At 41.2% G+C, this 22,147-nt stretch overlaps 2 protein-coding genes across 8 annotated transcripts in view; one reads left to right on the top strand and one right to left on the bottom strand.

The window, feature by feature from the left end:
- The first annotated feature begins 2,164 nt into the window (after nt 1–2,164).
- LOC147903449 (pentatricopeptide repeat-containing protein At5g27110-like) lies at nt 2,165–5,881 on the top strand. Its single transcript, XM_087398986.1, has 3 exons — nt 2,165–2,764; nt 2,852–2,913; nt 3,003–5,881. Exons 1-3 carry the CDS (start codon nt 2,614–2,616, stop codon nt 5,730–5,732), a joined length of 2,943 nt encoding a protein of 980 aa, XP_087255112.1. The 5' UTR covers nt 2,165–2,613; the 3' UTR covers nt 5,733–5,881.
- A 10,807-nt stretch (nt 5,882–16,688) lies between these two features.
- The window catches only part of LOC147903448 (F-box family protein), a 31,615-nt gene continuing 26,156 nt past the window's right edge, over nt 16,689–22,147 (bottom strand). Inside the window, exons 5-9 of one of the 7 annotated variants that reach the window (XR_015543695.1) lie at nt 18,625–18,743; nt 17,868–18,109; nt 17,440–17,512; nt 16,998–17,302; nt 16,689–16,925 (exon numbers count right to left, since the gene is read on the bottom strand). Coding sequence is in view for 4 of the 7 variants with exons in the window: in XM_087399036.1 (XP_087255162.1) it covers nt 17,466–17,512; nt 17,868–18,109; nt 18,625–18,743 (408 nt within the window). In the remaining 3 variants the exon portion in view is untranslated. The other 6 variants (XM_087399036.1, XM_087399023.1, XM_087399052.1 and 3 more) reach the window with 6 other exon arrangements.

The raw sequence follows: 22,147 nt of genomic DNA, 5'->3' as shown, positions 1-22,147 counted from the left end.
GTGACCTGGACCATACAAAGAGATCATTCCTTGCATATATCTAGAGGGTTCCATCTTTAGACAAAATCGCGCAGTTTGAACCTCATGGCCATCACGCGGAAGGTCGAGCAGTCGCAATAATCAACTAACCTAGATAAATCCTGGGATCATGCTTAAATTTGCTGCACACCTCTATGCTTCATAAAAAATTCAGCGAAGTCTTTGAAAAAAATTTAAGCTTCAAAATGAAGTGACACTCCGTACAAATCCATTTTAAGCTGAAGATGACAATTGCACAGACTCCCAGACTAATGCCAGGCCCTCCAGATTCTAGAGCAGGCAGACTCACATTATTTGGGATACATATTAGTAGTATAGTAGATAAATTTTAACTACTAACTATATGTATGTACATTATATGTTGAAGTCTTGGAGAATTGCTTGAGCTTCATGAATGCTGCGCTGGTGAAATTCTTGGGAGTCATATGAAGCCCAAAATTCTAATGAAGCTCAATCTGCTGAGCAAATTTAAGCACTGCTTGGGATACATGCGAAATGTTGCATGAAGCAACACGGATGCAGCCTTTACTTTCGCCTTTTGGCCCCAACTCCCTATTCTGAACAGCCTCCGCGTGCAGGCCATCAGTAGATGCACAAGTCACACCCCCGACTCTTAAGCGCCTTCCTCGACACCAGCGTACATGACAGGTTGGTGCGCATAGAGCCCATTAGCAACGCCTCGAAACAGCCTTTGAGGAAGGAGCACACGACTGCGTTCACCGGGTTGCTGCTGAGCTGCGGCCTCACCAACTCACCTTGAAATGGCACTCCGCCTGAGAATAGGGCTTCGGTTGAAAGGGCAACTCGGAAGCAACAAGAATTGTGTCGTGATCATGCAAGAGATGGATCTGGATGGCGACACAGAGCGATAGAGAATCCAGGCAATGAAAGAAAAGTGACAAATGAACGATGGGCAGAGGGAAATGTGAGCGACCTCGTAGACGTCCATGCAGCCAACAATGGCACAGCACGTGGAGATGCATGTGAAGAAACAGAAGCCCATGCGGGAACGAAGGAGCCAACACCGAAACAACATTTGTAAAAAACCCCATCGGCGGTGGAAATCCCCCCAAAAACATTTTTTGCTTTTAATCAAAGCCTTGAGCAAAGAGTTGGGAGATCACTCATACTTCATTTGGCACACGATGATCTAGACTTGCTACCAGCCCAATAGTTTAAACCCAATATTGCACAACATATGGAGTCAAGGTTCTTGCCCCAATATTGCCAACCCACATAACATAGAGTTGGCAGCCATTCGACAAACAATTGAAGACATTGCTGGCTGTGGATCTCAAGCACTTGACTTAATACACGCCAGGTAGCTCCTTCCATGGAGAATCATGACGTGAACGTTGGGATTTGACACCTTAGAAGCCAATGATTGTATTGTTCGGGTAGATGCTTTACTTTTACAAAGGTTCAGCTCAATGAACACAAGAAAAGATACACAATACCAAATAAAACGGAATCAGAAGAAAAGCACGACACTCGTACCAACACCTTGCATTCAGGATGTCCCTTCATCTGTGTCAATCTTCGGACCCATTTGACAAAGTTTTTACAAGCTCTGCAAGGAATAAAAAGTAAGAAGCAAGCATAATGAAAGTTGAAAAGGAAGTTCGAGTAGAAGGTACGGGCTAAAATGAAGATTGACAAGACTTGAAACCTCTTTGGAAATTCCACTATATGTGTCCATAGAGTCATTCGACATCCATCACTACAATGCTCTTTCGACTTGCACTCTCACTATCCAAAGGCAACGAACCAAAGGTGCGCTAACATCAATGTTATAAGGCAAAGAATTCGACGCTTATTAAATTCTAGAGACCCATTACTCTCAAGCATCGCACTTACCTTCCAGAAGTTGACCTTTTCCTTCATGGAAAGCCCTCCTCATAGCAGCTCCCTACAACGTAAACGTTCATGGTCGGCTCAGATTAGATTTGAGCTGTCCGATCGACAAATGTGCACGATAGAAATCACCCTCCCAACTTGGATCCAAGGGTGGAAAAGAGGCACTCGATGCGCACCGTTTAAATGTCTACATGCTCATTGTGATCTCAAGCATACACGCGACGTCAGCACGCCTCCCCATGGCATCCATGTTGGAGAATGTGTCGTGGTTGAGCATTTCGAGCAGGAAACTACTTGGAATTCGACTGGCGACGGCTGGCAGCCATTTGTCGAATTCCAGGCAATTTTGTGCCCTCCCTCCGTGAATTCCATCTCAATTTCCTACACACATGGCCATCTACGAGCGACACATCCATCAGAGGCCTACTCTGGGCGGGAGGGGCATCCGATTGGATTCGAACGCGGGAAGCCAGCTCGGGTGGGCGAACACCAACCAGGGTTGAAACCTGGGAAACCAGCTGAGGTTGGCGAACGCCAACCGCTTGAGCTGCCACTGCTATGCAACAACAAAAAAGAAGATCTTGGGAATGCCATAGCCATGGGTGACCCATAGCCATGGGTGACCTTCCCCTTTCGACTTTTTTGAAATCATCTGTTGCATGCCGCATGTTTTCTTCTAGTTATGATCTGGTTGCTTGCATTTCATGAACTATTCGCATGGAGATTGCTGTCGACATGCAGGAGCTTGGAGACAGCTGCGGTCTCTTTATGCGCAGCATGTACAGAACCTTGGCCAGATTTTCAACAGCCGTGGGGAAGGATCCTTCGACTGGTTCTCTTCGATGTGCCGCAAAATGTTCGTGTGCAGGTATTACAACACCCACCCAAAAGCTTTCAGTCTTCAGTACCTCCACCCATTGTGGAAATTGGTTTTCATTGGATCATTTGATTACAGAGTGCTTATGGCGGAGCTACTTCAGGGATCCCTCCCAGTGGTGGGATAACCGAGGAAACAAAGTTAAGTGTGTGAACGATCTGCACTGTTGAAGCCGTAGAATCAATCGTTATATTGGCGAGTCTGATGAGTCTGTTGCCAATTTTAACAGAGAAACCCAATGGCTCCTGATCTCAAGCATAAAATTACCAAGAAGTCGCTGTGGATAGACCCTTGGTACAATCCAGGTTGGGTCAAAGAAATGTGGGAGAAAAAGGAGTCCGCAAGCAACGGGGCCACAGCATCCAATCGTCAGGCAGGGCCAGACTCTGAAAACCGTGGCTTCGTTGAGGAGCTAGGAGATTGTGGCAGCAGTTGCACGGTCAGCCTCAGGTCTGGAGGGCAGGTGAATGCACAAGAACTGGGGGAGAACAGTGATTTGGAGATGCTGAGCTTAGAGGAGGCACTCACTTATTTGGAACAGATGTCCCAGCCACCTTCGGTTGAGAACTTTATATGCATTTTGCAGAAGTGCAGGAAAAAAAAAAATTTAGCGTATGCCAAGCGCTTGCTTGCCAACATGTGCAAAAGTGGCCTGGAAGCTAATAGATCTTTTGGAAACTTCCTTGTCCCATTGTTAGTGGATTGCAGAAGTATAAACGATGCTCAGCAGGTCTTTAATCGATTGGTTGATCGGAACGAGTACGCTTGGACTTCTCTCATCATGGGTTATATTGAGAGTGGTCATTCACAGCATGCCCTCGACCTGTACCAGAAAATGCTACAGGATTCTGTACATCCTAGCAAGTACACGTTTGTGGCCCTAGTGAAGGCTTGTGCTAGGTTGAAAAATATGGAAAGAGGCCAAGAAATACACGCTGAGATTAACAAACAACAATTGGAAATAGATCCTTTCGTTGGCAGTACCTTGGTCGACATGTATGCCAAATGTGGCTTGCTTGCAAAAGCACGAGAAGTGTTTGACAAGCTGCCAGTTCGGCATGTAGTCTCGTGGAACATATTGATTGCAGGATATGCTGAACATGGTTTTGGTGAGGAAGCACTGAACTGTTTCAAACAGATGCAACTGGAAGCCCTCTCTCCAAATGCTGGCACGTTCGTTTGCAGCTTGAAAGCCTGTGGCACAATAGGAGCCATAAACAAGGGCAGAGAAATTCATGCTGAGATTGCCAAACAGGAACTTGAAAGAGACCCTCTTGTTGGCAACACCTTGGTAGACATGTATGCCAAATGTGGCTCACTTGCAAAAGCACGGGAGGTGTTTGACAAACTGCCAGTCCGAGATTTAGTCTCTTGGAACATACTAATTGCAGGATATGCTGAACAGGGGCTTGGTGAGGAAGCACTGAACTGTTTCGAACAGATGCAAGTGGAGGGTCTCTTTCCAGATGCTTGCACGTTTCTTTGCAGCTTGAAATCCTGTGGCAGCATCGGAGCCATGGACAAGGGCCGAGAAGTACACGCTGAGATTGCAAGACGGGGATTGGAAAGAGCTCCTCGTGTTTGCAACACCTTGGTTGACGTGTATGCCAAATGTGGCGCACTTGCAAAAGCACGGGAAGTGTTTGACAAGCTGCCAGTTCGAAATGTAGTCTCGTGGAATATACTAATCGTAGGATATGCAGAACACGGCCTTGGTGAGGAGGCACTGAACTGTTTTGAACAGATGCAACTGGAGGGTGTCTCTCCAAATGCTAGCACGTTTCTTTCCAGCTTGAAAGCTTGTGGCAGCATAGGAGCAGTAGACAAGGGCCGAGAAATACACGCAAAGATTATCAGACAGGAATTGGAGAGAGATCCTCATGTGGGCAGCACCTTGGTCAATATGTATGCCAAATGTGGTTTGTTTGCGAAAGCACGGGAAGTGTTTGACAAGCTGCTAGATCGAAGTGTAGTCTCCTGGACTGCACTAATTACAGCATATGCAGAACATGGTCTTGGTGAGGAAGCACTGGACTGTTTTGAACAGATGCGACTAGAGGGTGTCTCTCCGGATGCTTTCACGTTTGTTTGCATTTTGAAAGCTTGTGGCAGCATAGGAGCCATAGACAAGGGCCAAGAAATACATGACGAGGTTTCCAAACAAGAATTGGAAAGAGATCCTTTTGTTGGCAGCACCTTGGTTGACATGTATGCCAAATGTGGCTGGCTTGGAAAAGCACGGGAAGTGTTTGACAAGCTACCAGTTCGGAATGTAGTCTCGTGGACTGCGTTAATTGCAGGATATGCCCAGCTAGGAGAAAGTAAAGTTGTTTTCCATATGGTTGATAGAATGAGTGAAGAAGGCATAAAGCCAGATGGGGTCACATTCCTTAGTGTCCTTTATGTATGCAGCCATGCTGGTCTTGTGGATAAGGGCCACAAGTACTTTGAGGCCATGAGCAAAATCTATGGTATCACTGCAACTATTGAGCACTACATTTGCATGGTTGATCTCCTTGGCCGTTCAGGCCAATTAGATGAGGCGATAGCAATGGTAGAGAAGATGCCTTTCCAACCTGATATTGTGGTCTGGACTACTGTGTTGGGTGCATGTCGAAAGTGGGGTAATGTGGTGCTTGGAAGACGAGCCTTTGAACATGCAGTACGATTGGATGAAAAGGAAGCTGTAGCTTATGTCTTGATGTCCAACATCTATGCAGATGCTCACATGCAGGAGGAGGAGGAGAAAGTGGAGGCAATGAGACTGAAAGAACAAGCATGGAAGAAGCCAGGGAAGACTTGGACTGAGATAGATGGAATTGTGCATACATTTGTAGCAGGGGATACAAGACATTGTCAAAGCAAAGATATATATGCAAAGCTAGAAGATCTTTCCCTCAAAATGGAACAGGAAGGCTATGTGCCAGATTCGCAAGGTGTCACAGGATGTATTCAATGATGCAAAGAAAGATAGGTTATGCTACCACACGAGAACTTGGCTATCGTGTGCACCAAAGGGGACACCCATACATTTTGTCAAAAATCTTCGGGTTTGTGATGACTTTGGAGTGGCCACTGCACTTACATCAAAGATAGAGCAGCGAACTATTCTTATTAGAGTGGTCAATCGCTTTCATGTCTTCAGAGAAGGAAAGTGTACTTGGGACTGTTGTTGATGTCGTAGCATGACGAGAGCCTGTCTCCCTCTGATCTGAAATGTTCCTGGCTAAAATGATTAAATGATTTGTGAGGAGGATGAATCTGTTGTAAAATTAAGCTGGTGTAGTTTCAGAATTGCAGTGTCTAGAAATCAAGTCTGCAGATTCTATAAATCAACGACCCTCTATAAATCAACGACCTCAAAAGGTCTCTCATTCCTTCAAAACTTCGTGCAAGACTCGGTGGTGACATGACCCTGGAACCTCTGCCTCAACATGTTCATCTGCAGATTGAAGAGAGTCAGAGTCAACTGTTCGTTCTAGAGGCTGAAAAGATGAAGCCCTAACATTCAATGCATCCACCTATCCACACATGCGCGTGCATGCACACACAAACATGCACGTGTGTGTACACATGTGTAGGCACATACGCACACGCTTGCACACATGCACACACGTCCACATGTGCATGTGCACACATGCATATGCATATGCTTACACGCACACGTGCACACAGCTCCAAGCACATTTATTGAACTACATCTTTACAAAATTTGGAATGAGCAAATCACTCCAAACAATGTTACTTTATCCATCATAGAACATTTTACATTGATTCAACAGCTTTAGGGATCCCTTATCTAACTCTACATTGCAACCAAAGTGCAACTCCTTGATTCCACTTGAAGACTTCCAAGTAGCACATCTCGTAGCCCTTGTCATGGAATGAACTATTTTTTGCAGTTTTCAATTCCATTTTCTTTCTCGTTCTTGAACTCTTGCCTAACAAACATCTATAAAACTAGTCAAATGTTTTGTGTAGCACATTGCTATAGTTGATACCACCATGGCTTGACTTCTTGAAGTAGGCAACCTTTGCTTATTGTGATATCTTCACACAACACACACAGCTCTAGGCATATTTACCTAACTACATCTTTACAAAATTTGGAATAAGTGACTAATTCAAAGCAATTTTAGTTTATTCATCATAGAAAATTTTACATTCACTCAGTGGTTTCAGTTTCTCTATGGGTGCATCAACCCCCTGGTCCAATTTTGTTGCTACACAAAACATCTATAAAACTAGTTAAATGTTTTGTGTAGCACATTGCTATAGTTGATACCACCATGCCTTGAATTCTTGAAGTAGGCTACCTTTGGTTATATTGTGATATCTTCACGCAACACACACACACACAGAGCTCTAGGCATATTTACCTAACTACATCTTTACAAAATTTGGAATGAGTGACTAATTCAAAGCAATTTTAGTGTATTCGTCATAGAAAATTTTACATTTACTCAGTAGTTTCAATTTCTCTATGAGCGCATCAATCCCCTTGTCCAATTTATGTTGCAATTAAAGTGCAACTCCTTGATTCTCTGTGGAAGAATTCCAAGTAGCACATCTCTTAGTCTTTGTCACGAGATGAATTGCTTTTGCAAATTTGAGTTTCTTTGGCTTATCATTCTTGAAAGCCTTGCATGAAAAACATCTATAAAATGTCAAACATTTTATGTAACGTGTTGTTATGGGTGATACCACCATGCCTTGAATTCTTGAAGCATGCTACATTTGCTCTATAGTGTCATTTCTCCATGCCTGGAGTATTCCAAATGGATAGACTCCCCCATTTCTTCCCAAACCATGGTGCATGTGCATAAAGAATATGCTATACACATATGTATCGTGTTAGCAACATAAACCAACACATCGAATGTATTTATCTTTAGTAGCCATCAGAGGATGTCAATGCAGGGATGCTCATGGACCTGAGCCTTTAAGAACAAGAGGCAAACGTAGTCAAAAAGTATGAGATTGCGAAGAAAACAAACCATCGATAGAAAGCAAGGCAGAAGCAAGCTAAGGCAGATCAGGCTTATGTTGTAGTCGACATGGACAAGAGGCGAAAGATAGAGAATGAGGTTGTCATTCTTTCAAAACAGACAAGCGGAATGGAATCAGTAGGTAGCAAGAAAGGATATCCTTAAACAAATTATTTTTCATCCTAGTGTCAAGAATTTATGCAATGGAAGTTGTAAGGAGTGATTGCATCCGACATCTACAACACCTTAACCCATGTCAAGCAACTGCAAACCTGTGATGAAGTTTTCTTCAAAACGTCTACCATGATGATGGTATTGAATTATGATGGACCAGAAAACTAGGAATTCAACATTACAAAAGCTTCGGAGATTTTGGGTGTCCATAAAAGGAACTTTTACTCTACAAAATCTTGTTTGTTCATCGAACATCGTGTAGTAGCATTACATAGGAGGTTCAGGATATTGTCTTTGTATTTTGGACTTAGGAAACAAGAGTTTCTCCCAATAAGAAAGATGTTTGTCAAAAGGGGATAGGTAAAAAGAGCTATGTGAAGCACCTTGTCCATCTTCTTGAGGAACCACTGGTCTAGTGCACTCACTACTTTGGCTTTCATGGGGCTAGTATTAGGTACTTCCAACTACTTTAGAAATTCATTGCCTCCCCCTAGGAATTCTATGGCTATGTGGATTGCTTTGGATTGAGGTTCTTTTTTACTGCAATGAAAATGTTTTGTGGCTACAAGAGGCCATAATGAAGAGCACATGCAATAAAGCTACTAGGTGCTTTTTGGCTACTTTGTAACTACTTTTTTACTATCTCAAGCAATAAAAACTCTAAGTAAACCTGTTTTTGGGACTGCTTAAGAATGCTTTGTGGGCTATGGATCCATGATAACCTGCTTTGAGACTCTTTGACAATGCTTTGTTTAAGACTGTTTGACACTGATTTGTTTGAGACTGCTTGGAGACTGATGATGCTTGCTTTCAGACTACTTTGTTGTCGTTTGATAATTCTTTCAAACTATTTTTTGATAGTTTGGAGCCATGATGGACTACTTTCAATATGCGTTGAGATGTTTTTGGATTGGTTGGAGATGCTTTCAGATTGCTTGGAGCCATGATGAACTACTTTGATAATTGTTTCAAACTGCTTCTTGACTAGTTGGAGCCATCATGAACTGCTTTGAGAGTACTTTTTGACTGGTTGGAGCAATGCACAACTGCTTTGAGATTGCTCTGTGAGTGCTTCCCTCTTGGTTGGAGCCATCGTTAACTTCTTTGAGACTGCTTTGAGATGGCATTCTAACTAGTTGGGGCAATGAGTAACTGCTTTGAGACTACGTTTTGATTGATTGGAGCAATGAGTAACTACTTTGAGACTACTTCTTGACTGCTTTCTGACTAGTTGGAGTAATGAGTAACTTCTTTGAGACTTCTTTTTTATTTCTTCCTAATTGGTTGGAGTAATGAGTAACTGTTTTGAGACTACTTTCACACTACTTTGTGATTGGTTGGAGCCATGATGAGCTGTTTTGAGTTGTTTTAAACTGCATCTTGATTGGTTGGGGCCAAGGTTATAAGAACCAAGCATGCTTTGAGAGTTGCCAAGGTTACAAGAACCAAGGTTTCCTCTGCGCCCACAATTGATTGTCACCAAGTTCAACTTTCTTGCCATCCAATAGATATTGGAGTGATGCACGAAGTGATATCGCAGTTTTGGCCGCAAAGAAACCTATGGGATGGTATAAATGTGAGACTTGGCAGCAATGAACTGTGGCTAAATGCAACCTTGGTTCTTGTAAAGTAGGTGAGTCTATTATGAGAGCATTGTTGTTTATTATGTAATGAGAGCAATATTGTTATTATGTAATGAGAGCACAATGTAGGTGACTTTAAAAAGAAAAGAAAAGAACTGTCAGTTTGTGTTACTACTTCTGAGACCTCCCCTGCTCTATACGTTGCCATAGGTTTAGCTCTTCCAGTGATTCAAGGACACCTTTCCACAAAACATAATTCAACAATGCCCGTTGAGTGCTTGAAGCCCCATTTCATAAGAAAGCTAAACGATAGGTATACATGCTGTTGCATTTATCACATGCAGATGGTTTTTCTCAAGGATGCAATCAATCAGCTAAGGACCTACAGTTTGGTGTTCATGGAGCATCTTGCAACTATAACTATGAGATGCAAAAGTGGGTGGATGCAAAGCTTTTGAACATCTTTGGGATTCTCTAGTGTGCCCCAAACTTGTTGGAGCACCATTCCATCATCGTCAATGTCTATTGGGTGAGTGCAAAAAATGTGATCCAAAGAAAATGTCATGTTACCCTTGTGAGATGAATGAAGTTTTCAAGAAGGTGATGGTGAAGGTCTTCGGGAATGTGGAATTAGGAATCACTGCATTATAAAGGTGCATGACACCCTCTTCGTCCAGCATTATTTTATGATGCATCATAGGTGGCTGAAAGATCAAGGGTTGGAGCTTACCAGGCATTTGGTTTGGTCAGATGGAGTAGCCTCCCAATTCAAGGCTAAAAGACCTTTCTATTTCATTTCCTTTTTTTTCCCTCTTTTCGTTTCCACATTGTTGCATCTCCATTTTCGTTTTTTCGTATTTCGCTCACAGGTTTGCAAATGACATGGAATTTCCTTGGATCTGGGCATGGCAAGGGCGAGCATGATGGAGCTGGGGCTATTGTGAAGAAAGCATTGACACATGAACAACTAAAGCAAAATGGAGCCACCTTAAAATGTGCAACTAATGTCTCGGGTTTCTTGAGGACCAACTTGTCACATGGGGTTACTACAAGCTATGCATCTAAGGACCAACTTGTCTCATGGGTTTCTTGAGGACCAACTTGTCTCATGGGGCTACTGCAAGCTATGCATCTAAGAAAAGGAATGTAGCACTAGTGTTTTGGGAGGTTAAGGAAGGAGATGTTGATAGATATATCTGATGGGATCATCAACTTGTGCCCAAGACACAATCTATGGACTATGCCATAGGAGCTACACAAGAGGCTAAATGGAGATAGCAATGAAAACGTTGTCATGCTGCTGCAATGCTTGTATTCAAGATGTGTCCACCTAGGAATACTACATCATTGTTCCTGATAATGTAGATGATTAAGGTAGTGATAAGGAGCTCATTGAGCCTATGTATGCACAACATCATGATGTGATTAGTGATGCTCTGTGTGGGGGACAATTTTGCAGTGAGTATAGAGATACAACATAGGAGGATTTATTCTATGGCCATCAAGGTCATCCTCGCTATAAGCTACTTGATCATAAATTTGAGGTCTTATTATACTCCCACCTTGTAAGGTCAATCAAGTTTCCACTAGAAGCCATTGAGGGAGAGAGAAACTATCAAGGCTAGAACAACTCGATGATGAACCAACACGCCATTCGTGTTCAAAACAAGAGCACGGTGTTCCTGTCTCTTACTTTTTTGTGTCTAGAACAAGAGTACGGTGTTCTTGTCTCTTGCTTTTGGTGATGTCGTCACGGAGGGGGAGCCAGCACAGGCCTACTCTCAACATGCCATTTGTGTCCAGAACAAGAGCACGGTGTTCCTGTCTCTTGCTTTTGGGGATGTAGTCAATTGGAGGGGGAGCTTGCACAAGCTTACTTTCCCAATTCAAGTTTGGTATGGCAAATTCGCTACTACAATGAATGACTCCTACCTTAACTTCTTTAACCTTGTGCGCTCTCATTTGTTGATCTGGATAAGACCCACCTTCTTTAGCAACACTCATCTTGGGCCAGAGTTTGAAAGGCCCTTTCACATATGTGACTAGCGCAAATTCTTCGACACCTATACAAACCACGACATGATTATGTTCTCATTCATAAACCCTAAACCTCTCTCTGTCTCTTGCTCTCTCCTAAATTTTTCAAAGGAATGCCAATATCTACACTCCCAAATTTTGGAATGAATAGATTTCTGTGATACAAGCATTGAAAGAAAAGCTATTAGTTAAGTTTTTTAACTTCATTGAGGGAGTGATCAGTTAAGGAGAAAAAAATGCCGACATCTATCAAAAGATCCTACTCTTAATTCTTCACATCTATGTATGATGATACTTATACATTTTGGTATGTTGATTAAATATTTTTAATGTGTGCTGGTACAAGGCACTTTCTCGTAGTGTTCAGACAAAGAACATCAACACTCAATTACATAAGGCTATAACCCCAACTTCAGTAACATGATGCTTGAATACATGTGGGTATAACCCAAACTTCTAATCTAAAAGCTACAGCCTCTTGTAGGTCCATGTCCTGTGGTTGGAAGCCGTACTTGCTTTGCGGCTTTGCCGCAAGACTCGACATTACTCGGGGTTCTAGCTTTTTTCCCCCTAGGGTTAGGTAGATCATCTGATGGACTCCCCTCCTCTTCATAGTTCTTCTTGGAATTTTGCTTTGACCATCCCTTTAACTAATTTCCAACAGTTTGTCCCTCTAGCTGCTCAGCTTTGTGGCTGTAGTATCTACTCTACATTAGTGATAGCATCTATGAAAGTTTCAAAAGATGGGTCACGGACAACTATCCCTGCATTGACTATCTCCACTTCATCTCCCAACTGAATTACATTCTCTTCTACAATTGTTGGCGTAGGACCTGGGCTTAGGTCGATAGTCTTTTTACGTATTCCGCAGCCCACCAAAGGCATAGGTTCAACGTCCTTCTCGTGTTCTATGCTACCCAGAGAAGGTCTAGGTTCAAAACCAAATGTGTGCACAGGCTCGTGTCTTCCAGGCTTGCCAAATGACCCAGCCTACAAATTATCGACAAATACTACGTTGCAAGAAAGAACATGTTAATTTTTAAATGGAGATTCAAGCATTACAAAGACACATATAAACCAGTGCCAAAAATACATATAAACAATTGCCAAAACACAAGGTATGAGAGACTAAACACAAAATGCATGCAAAGCAGTCCAAATTACATACAAAGGAGGCACAAATTACTCACAATGCAATAGCATACACATGCAAAGCACTACCAAAACACATGCAAAGCACTTCCAACGTAGTCACACTGCCAAAGCAGTCACAAAGCACATCTAGTGAAGTTTTAAAGCACATGCAAACCACAAACAAAGTAGTCACAAACACAAAGAAGTGCCCAAAACACAAAAACATTGCCCAAAACAACTATAATCTTTGCCAAAACCACATATAAAGTAGTGCCAAAACACAAGGTATGAGAGATCAGACACCAAAAACATGCAAAGAAGTCGTAAAGCTTATACAAAGTAGTCCACAATGCACAAAGGTATGAGAGACCAGTCACAAAGCGTTGCCAAGAACATGCAAAGCACGACCAAAGTAGTCACTAAGCACATCTAGAGAAGTTTTAAAGCACATGAAAACCACAAACAAAGTAGTCACAAACACATAATCAATGCCAAAAACACATAAAGCATTGCCCAAAACAACTATAAGCATTGCCAAAACCACATATAAATCAATGCCAAAACATGCCAAGCAATCATAAAGCACATACAAAAAGACTCACAAAGCAGTAGCGTACACATGCGAAGCACTGCCAAAGCAGTCAAAACGCAAAAGTATGAGAGACCAGTTTGATTTTCCAAACATTTTTGTTACATTTGAGGAATTCCATGTGGCACTTGCACAAGACTCTCAATTGAACATAATATGTAACCACATGGTTTGATTAATTCAACTAGACCTTCCTAACCTAGCCAAACCAACCCAACTCACCTAACTAGAAAAGGTTGGTTCCAACAAGCCCAATTTTTGTGCCCTTGACTAGAACTAAGGCTAACCAAGGTATTTTCTGTGATAATGGATGACCGAGACACAATCTTAGATGATGCTAAACATCGATATATTAACTTGACAATGTATTGAAAAAATAAGTGTTCCTTGCTATTGAATCCACCAAATTGTCAAATGGCGATTTCAAGCATACTAGTTTTCCAAGTGCACAATGAGTCTTGTTCTTTACTTGATAGCAATGAGATAACAATCCAAAGCATTCCTACATGCTTACTCAATGCACGCATACTTCCTTGGAGAAGATTATGACACTTACAAACTACTTCGAGCTGTTTGATATATTCATGTGCTTCGTACATTGTAAAGAAAATCTCGTTCTTATAGCAATGAAATAACAATCCAAAGCATTCCTACACACTTACTCAATGCACACATACTTCATTAGAGAAGATTATGACACTTACAAATTACTTGAATATACTTCGGGATGTTTGATCTCGCTTTGACCTATTCAACCATGCTTTTATATAAACATGAAAATTTGTGTGAAAAACCCTCTAGTAAATCAAATAGAGAAATGGTGAGTCTATTGGAACCAATCTGGAGAGTGGAACTTGCATAAAGGCCTTGTGGTAGAGTAAGTGAAAAATAAGCCATGGTTCCACTTTCTCATAAAAACCTCTACTCCAAATGGCCATGAGAGGGTGTACAATATCCTTCTATGTCATTTGGAGCGACTAAGAAGGATATGGGGCCCATCTAAGGCCTCTGTGCATCTAGATCTCCAAATGTACCATGTGGAGACAATCTCCCAATTTGAGCCTATAGAGGGTCCTAGCGTTTGTGTAAGGAAACCGGCACACTGTCTAGAGTGATAAACAGAGGGAATGGCCTAGTCCAAATCCACTCCCTCATAAAAGTTTGATTGTGTAAGCCAAGCCATCATCTCCAAAAGAAGTTTACATGGGGTAAGTCATAAATACTTCCAATATGCTCTACATTAATGTGATTAAAGACTTTTTATTTGCTCCCCATCAAGTGGGAATCTTAAGAAGGCTCTAGAGTTGGTCACGTGTTCCTTGGATGGTGGTCCAAAAAGAAGAGAGTTCTATAAGGAGCTAATTCATTCACTCCCACTCTCCACGTCCCAAGGAAAGTGTGGAGTAAGGATGACCCATGATAGGTGATGGCTGTGGGTCTACCTACGATCAACCACCATTGAATCCAACCACTCCAATCATGTGAAGAATACCATTCTCAATAAGCTCCTACTCTAATAGTCTAGCTAGTCTCAAGCCCTCTATGGCCTTGTAAGAGGGTCCCTCCTCCTAAGAATGCTCCTCAATCTTCTCACTATGGAATGCTTGAAAATACAGAGCTTTTTCTTCTTTCTACAACATTTTAGTATTGTTGTGCATAGCAATCCACGTTACATACTCAAGAATTTTGCATGCTTGAACATTTCAATTTAATATGTTTAGTTCCCCCATCAGGAGGCAAATGGACTTTTTACAAAAGAACCTCATAAGAGGCATATTAGTAAAGGATTAGGGGACTAATGCAAACCTCCTGGTGGGGTCCCAAGGCATTCCCCCCCCAAAACAAGAGAACAAGTGTCCCAACCCTTGTTGCCCAACACTTGTCGCAATTCCACATCACCAATCTAGGGGGCCACTACTCACAGCATTTTCAAAATTTTAATGGACACTTCGTGTTGCCCCCCTCATCTCTATCCACCTCCCTCAATTCCATGCTCCTTCCAAGCCTACTCCTTCCCAACTCTACCCCTTGTCCATGCCTCTTGCTCCTCCTTGCCTACCTGAGTCTATTACCAAGATATCCTCCTCATATAGGAACTTTCAAATAAGGTATCACCTAAACTTAGCAACCCCTATCAATGCTCAATTGTGGACCCATTCCCAAGTGTTTCTTATTGCTCTTGGTGATAATTTGGCCCTTGACCCCAACAAGAAACAACACAAAAGTAGATAGTGGTAAATCCCATTCTGTGGACCCATTCCCATGTGTTTCTTTCTTGCTCTTGCTGACACTATGGCCCTTGGCCCCAACAAGAAACAATACATAAATAAGTAGTGGAAAAATCCCATTTTGCAACCTAGTTTGAGTAACATCACCCATAATTGTATCACATCACCGATCAAGGTAGCATTCATCAAATAAAAGATCTTATAGCATATGTTCCTTTGAGAGACATGAGCATATGTTCCTGAGAGACATGAGTATCCTCATATTGGCATTGTAGTAACTCAACCTTGGCTTTGATGAAAAGTAGCATTCCACTTCAAAATTGATGTCAATTTGGGTTTTGGTCAAGTCGATTAATATACCCATCAATTGCCAATCCTCATAGTATCCACCTACTCATTGCTTAGATTAGATTTAACCTCCATTAGGTTACTACGTCCATGCAATTATTGATTCTAAATGTTTTTCAACACAACTAGAAAATACTCCTAAGAAATGGATATTCAACACAATTACCAAATACTCTTAAGAAATGGACATTCTTTCTAATTTCATCAACTTTTTATGTTAAGGGAAAAATAATGTCCCAAATTTGGTATCTTGAGGTCCTTGAGGCCTAAGTCTACTTCACTCTTGGTTAATTTGAGTATGCTTCTACTCGTATTTCTTGTGAGAAATTTTTTAATTGCATGAGGAATGGAGAATGAGAAATGGACTTTGAGCAACAACTTGATGCTAACCATATCAATGCAAATCAAAATGAACATGTGGTGCAAATCTCATCTATACACGATTCTAGATTCATATTATATATATATATATATATAAAGCTGCTAAAACTTTAGATGTAGCTTTGAGAAAAAAGAGGGCATAGATCTTAATGAGTCCATGGCTGATGACAAGTTCAAGGTATGATGGTGGGCTCAATGTGAAGGTGATGATGAGAATGGAAAGCTTTGGCAATGGGGATTGCAATAATGCAGGTGAAGGTGGGAACAAGGCATCCCGAGAGAGAGAGAGAGAGAGAGAGAGAGAGAGAGAGAGAGCAGGCTCGACATCCCTTTCCAAATGCTCCGACCAGCCCCGACTATAAGATAACATTTGTACGGCCTATACTGAGTGCAACAAGGTCATCTTTTTATTCCACCAAACCATTTGGAAATGTTAAGCATGTAAACCTACAATTGTAAAATGATTCCTATATTACATTAGAAAGGTACCAATCACAGTAAGAACTTGGGATGAAGTTTTTCTTGCTTTGTCCCCCAAGTTCTTAAGACTAAAATACAACTACAATGGGTCATTGCGTCTCCACTTAACCGCACCAGCAATTCTGGTACAGATGGTATACATGAAAAAACACTGAAATTTCCTCCTTTGAACCTCAATAGGGTTTCAGTACAGTTTCTACAGCATATTGACTTCTTGAAACACTGAAATTTCCTCCTTTGAACCTCAATAGGGTTTCAGTACAGTTTCTACAGCATATTGACTTCTTGACACATTGTTGCACTTTCTTATTACATATTTAATTGATTACTTTTGGTGAGGAAGAAACACACATTGACTTCCAATCCTCTATGCCCTAAACGATCGCATCCTATCACAAGACTACCATATGCGTCACATTTCTGGCATCAAACGCAGATAGTTATTAGAACTGCATCGCGCATAAGCCTTGTTCTTTAATTCCAACAAGCAGGGCATTGCCAAGTAATTCCAAATCACAGGTACCCTTTGAATACTACAAGCTGTTCATGGTCACCCGTTCAGTATTCCATCCTCTGATGCTCCTCACCTGTAAGACAGGTCACATGCAAAGAGCCAAACATAAAATGTCCAGCTATTGGATTGAATGAGCTTAACAGTGAGCTGTGAAATTGCCGAACCTCAGGACAATGCAATGAATACATCATGACGTTATCAACATTATACCTTGTTTCATTCATGTGAGCTTTTTGTTATCTACTGCCTTCAAGGCCACGGCAACCACCTGTTACGTGACATCCTGTTTACAACATTTTGAGCATGAGCAACTGCTCACCTCTTACCATTTACCATAATCAACAAACTAAAATGCCAATGACTAGCATACTCCCTAGCCCTACATCTCATGAAAAGATGTCATTGACTCATTCACACCCCACATAGACAGATTGTCTGGCACCCAACGCGATAGAAAGCTTCAATTACAAGAGACCATAGTTCACCAGGGAATAAAGGAACGTAGTCAAAAATACTCTTGTTGAGCCTTCAATCGTCAACTTTACAAAAATACAAAGAAAAACATTTCTATATTTCCCCCTCATCCTCTGAATCGTCATCAAGCAAACCTGTGACCGCCAGATTCCTTAATAATATACCTAAAAATGGATCCCTCAGAAACAACCTCTTTGTTCTTATCTGCTTGATTCTTTCGGGCAAGGAAAACCATCCAGGAGATCCTGCTGTATTCTCTTCCGAAGAAGAGGATGAATGGTTTCTGGGTGTGGAGAGGATCTCCCTTTTCCATGAGAGATACTTCAATAGATATTGATCATGTCTGTCTAAAGCTTCAAATTTAAAATTTGAAACTGTAGTCCCACATACACTGACATAAGCGACACTGCACACAAAAAATACCATTTTTCAGAACCTGGAGTTGTATAAATGTCCATACACCTTGCTATTTCCTTAATAAATTAGTAGCCATCTGTCCATTAACAAACCCGTCCTACATGTACAACTAAGACCACCTTCCTCTTCCTCTGTTTGCTCAATGACTAAATGATTAATGGCCAATTTCACTAATCTTTCTTCCACTTTCTGACCCTTGGAAAGATATCCTACATAAAAGAAAAGTCAAAGCCCCTCCAAGCAAAACGATTTACCAGATGTTGGTAAACATCCTTTCTAACAAGGGCACATAGATACATCCATACATACCTAGATAAATCCGGGAACATGACCCAACTTATCCTCTAAAAATAAATCATCAGGGCCATTCCCACAGTTCAAAAAATTTAACTCAGGGAAAAACGTACAGAGTTCCAAATTTTGGCTCATGCAAATTATAATGCTCTTAACAAAAGGCATACCTTCTGATAGGATTTATATGAAACAGTGATAAAAAGAGCTTACCAAATGTAATAAAGTCCATCCGTCAGCTGAGTCTGAACTCTACCCATAAATTCAATCTGGAAAATACCACCCATGCAAAGAACTGGTCTAGGGAGCTTAAACGTCTGCAATGTATCCTCCTGCCAAACACCCCAGTTTTACGAGCATTATTGTAAAGCATTAGTCTGAGAAAAAATATGCCAGAAGGTAATAAATGCCTGAAAGTTCACCAACATTTGACCCAAATCAGTGTTTGTTTGTATTGGCTTAGACCTTTGCATTATAAAAGTATGGTTTCTGAGCAGAAACGGGTCAAGTGATGCATACACAAGGAAAGTGCCTGTAGTGCCTCCCCTTAAAAAGTATTTCCTTGCTTGTGGAGGGTTTTTCACCTTGTGATGGATAAGGGTCCTGGAGTTACTGATGACTTTGATGTCATGCAGGACATGTTTGAAAAAAGTCTAAGGATTGATCCATCAACTAGTACTATTTCATGTTCTTAAACGTTAAAAAATTACCTTGTCACAAAACATTCTAGTATTGCAAGTATGCTGGGGTATGAGAAAATACATAAAGCCCTGAAATGAAGATTTAATTTTTGAAAATGCAAAGAGCTCTGAGAAACTCATGCTTTGAATCGCAAATATGCTTGAACAAATGAAAAAGAAATTATTTTGAGAAAAATACTCTCAGAATATGATGAATGCAGGCAAAATCCCTAAACATAAAAATTTTAATATTCAGCGTGATGCTCACAAATATGCTGACAAAAATCTGAGTTGGGATACATCCAAGTTGTCTAGATTAGATATTTCCCTAGCAAGCTTACAATAAAATGTTGTTCTAGGCTTAATGTTTGGTTGATTGTGTGCATGCGTGAGGAGCATGAGGCAAATTTTTAAAAGAAAGATTGGTTTCTAATAAAATAAACTACTATTATTTATTTCTTATTTAAATATTCGCATTTATGTTAGAATAACGATTTATTTCTAAGACTATTTAGAAAAATTAAAATTAACAGCTGCCTTTAGCTTTTCACTACTTTCTTTAGCTTGTTAGGTTTTCTAGCTGCTAATATCCATTTTGTTCCTATAGTGGTTTCTAGCTTACATTGGACTGCTTGACTGGAGATATTGTTCTTACTGACAAGCAAGTGAGGAAGAACAGGAGTTCAAACAGAGAGGGGAACCTAAGAGGGATAGAGAGAGGAGGAGGCACAAATGGGAATCTCCTACTTCCTTAACATCATATTGGGAGTTTATGGACATTGTTGATGCCTTGACAAGCACATCCACATGACAAACTACAATGAAATCATAGCCTAGAGGTTTTACATGGTTAGATGACGAACCTCCATAATTAGGTCGCACGACATCAGTAATCAAAAAGGACAGAGCTGGATTTAGCAACTCTCTTACGATTTAGACACTTTATGGCACCAAGATCTTGACCAACAAAAGGTGATTGCAAAGAGAAAGGCAACTTTAGGAACAGTTATCATCTCCAAACTTTGAATGAGAGAGACTCGTGGTGATTGCAAAGAGTTGGGAACAATTCAAGAGGCAACTTCAGGAACATATATATATACCTAGATGAGTCCAAGAACATGCCCAAACTCATCCTCTAAAAACACAACATAGTGCAGTTTCAATCTCATGATAGTCGCTCATAAGTTAAAAACCATAAACTCCATCACGCATAGCAAGGACTAGCTACTATGACATCCACACTGACGTCATCAACGCCCAACAGTGGGTGTAGACCATAGTATAAACATATGCTCTCACACATACAAATCCACACAGACACACATACTTGAGCATCCATTTATACAAAATCTTCGTATTGAGTTTCTCTCAGCACTCCAGAAGTGAAGAGCAGAGTCAGCCATTACGAAGGCTAGCACTAAAGGAGAAGACTAATCAAAAGATAATCCAAAACCTCTTCATTCAAGCTACAACTACTTTGCGAAGACTAAACGATTTCATTTTAGTCTCTCCCAAACGAGCATCTAAATCTATCTGATAGGGCAACGCACCACTTAAGATAGAAAGAATTATCACAAAACTAACATGCCACAACATGAGGTAAAATTTGCACGTCCGCTAATACAGCAGAAGTATATACCTAGATGAGTCTAGGAACATGCCCAAACTCATCCTCTAAAAATCAACATGGTGCAATGATAGTCACTCATAAGGTTGAAAACCATAAACTCCATCACGCATAGCAGGGACGAGCTACTATGACATCCCCACCGACGTCATCATCACCCAACAGTGGGTGTAGACCATAGTATAAACAAATTCTCTCACATACAAATCCACACACCCACACATACTTGAGCATCCATTTATACAAAGTCTTCGTACTCCAAAGTTTGAATGAGTGAGAGCATTAACTTCAGACACAGATCGGGAGAGACAGCTCGCTAGTACATGGATCGCTTTTGGACGACTCTTCTAAAGGTATAGTCTTTTACGTCCAAAAGTAGAAAGAGGCAAGTGTTGGGAAAAGTGTAATCAAGGGCTTGCTCTATGGTGCATGTGTGCATCTAGGGGAGTCACATGTGTGTTTGTGTGTGTTGTGTTGTAAAGGCACATCAAGTGCTATGATGTGTCTAGTGTGTGACCTAAGTGATGATGTAAGCCAAAGGCCCCCACATGGGAGGTTCCTTTGATTTAGGCCAGTCCCACTGATGTAGGGGCTGATTGCCACTTATGTAGGGAAGGTACTACCTTCTCCCCCTTTCTATAAGAGAGAGTCCTCTCTCTCTCAATCCATAATAGAGAACTACCATTTTGTTTCATTGTGCTCTCACACCTTTTTCAAGATGCATCTATTCTATCCTACGGGATTCTACAGCAAGCCCCAAAGTACTTGGGAAATTGTTTCACAGCATTCATACTAAGGTAAAACGTTTTAATGTGAAAGGGTGGAAAGATTTACTGTGGTGAAGTGAACTCTTAGGAAGAACAAGGGGCGGAAATCTGATAAACCAACAGCTCGAAAAGGACAGCAAAGGCGCAAACAATAACAGATGGAGAACAAGATTTAGATGCAGCCCACACTTGTCTCACAGCATCAGGACATCTCTGGGATAAACCGGCTCTGTTCTTATTTGATGCCGATTCTGTACACAACATTATTTCACCAAAACTAGTCTCTTCACTTGGGTCAACACTTGATACTGAGACTGGGGACGACGCACAGTAAATGTTCCAAGATGGACCAAGTACCACACTTATTTGCAGGTTCACATAGAGTGATATGTGAATCGCATATGCTTTTGGGACAGCCATGGCATTAAACAATGGCATCCCACTTACAACTATCAGAACAAGATTGTCACCCTCCAACGACGAGACCGAGACGTCACTTTTATGACATTATCTCAACAAAACCTTCACTTGGATTGACACTTTATACCGAGACAAGGAAAGATGCAGAGCGCACGCTCCGAGATGGACCAAGTACCATGTGTATTTGTGAGTAACATACAAGGATATTTAAATAACATTGCCTTTTATGGTTGGTCCACTCG

This window comes from Dipteris shenzhenensis, chromosome 3 (genome assembly GCF_047967505.1).
Source record: "Dipteris shenzhenensis isolate YYH24624 ecotype China chromosome 3, Dip_SZ_1.0, whole genome shotgun sequence".
Taxonomy (NCBI): domain Eukaryota; kingdom Viridiplantae; phylum Streptophyta; class Polypodiopsida; order Gleicheniales; family Dipteridaceae; genus Dipteris; species Dipteris shenzhenensis.
This window is presented reverse-complemented; position numbering and strand designations above follow the sequence as displayed.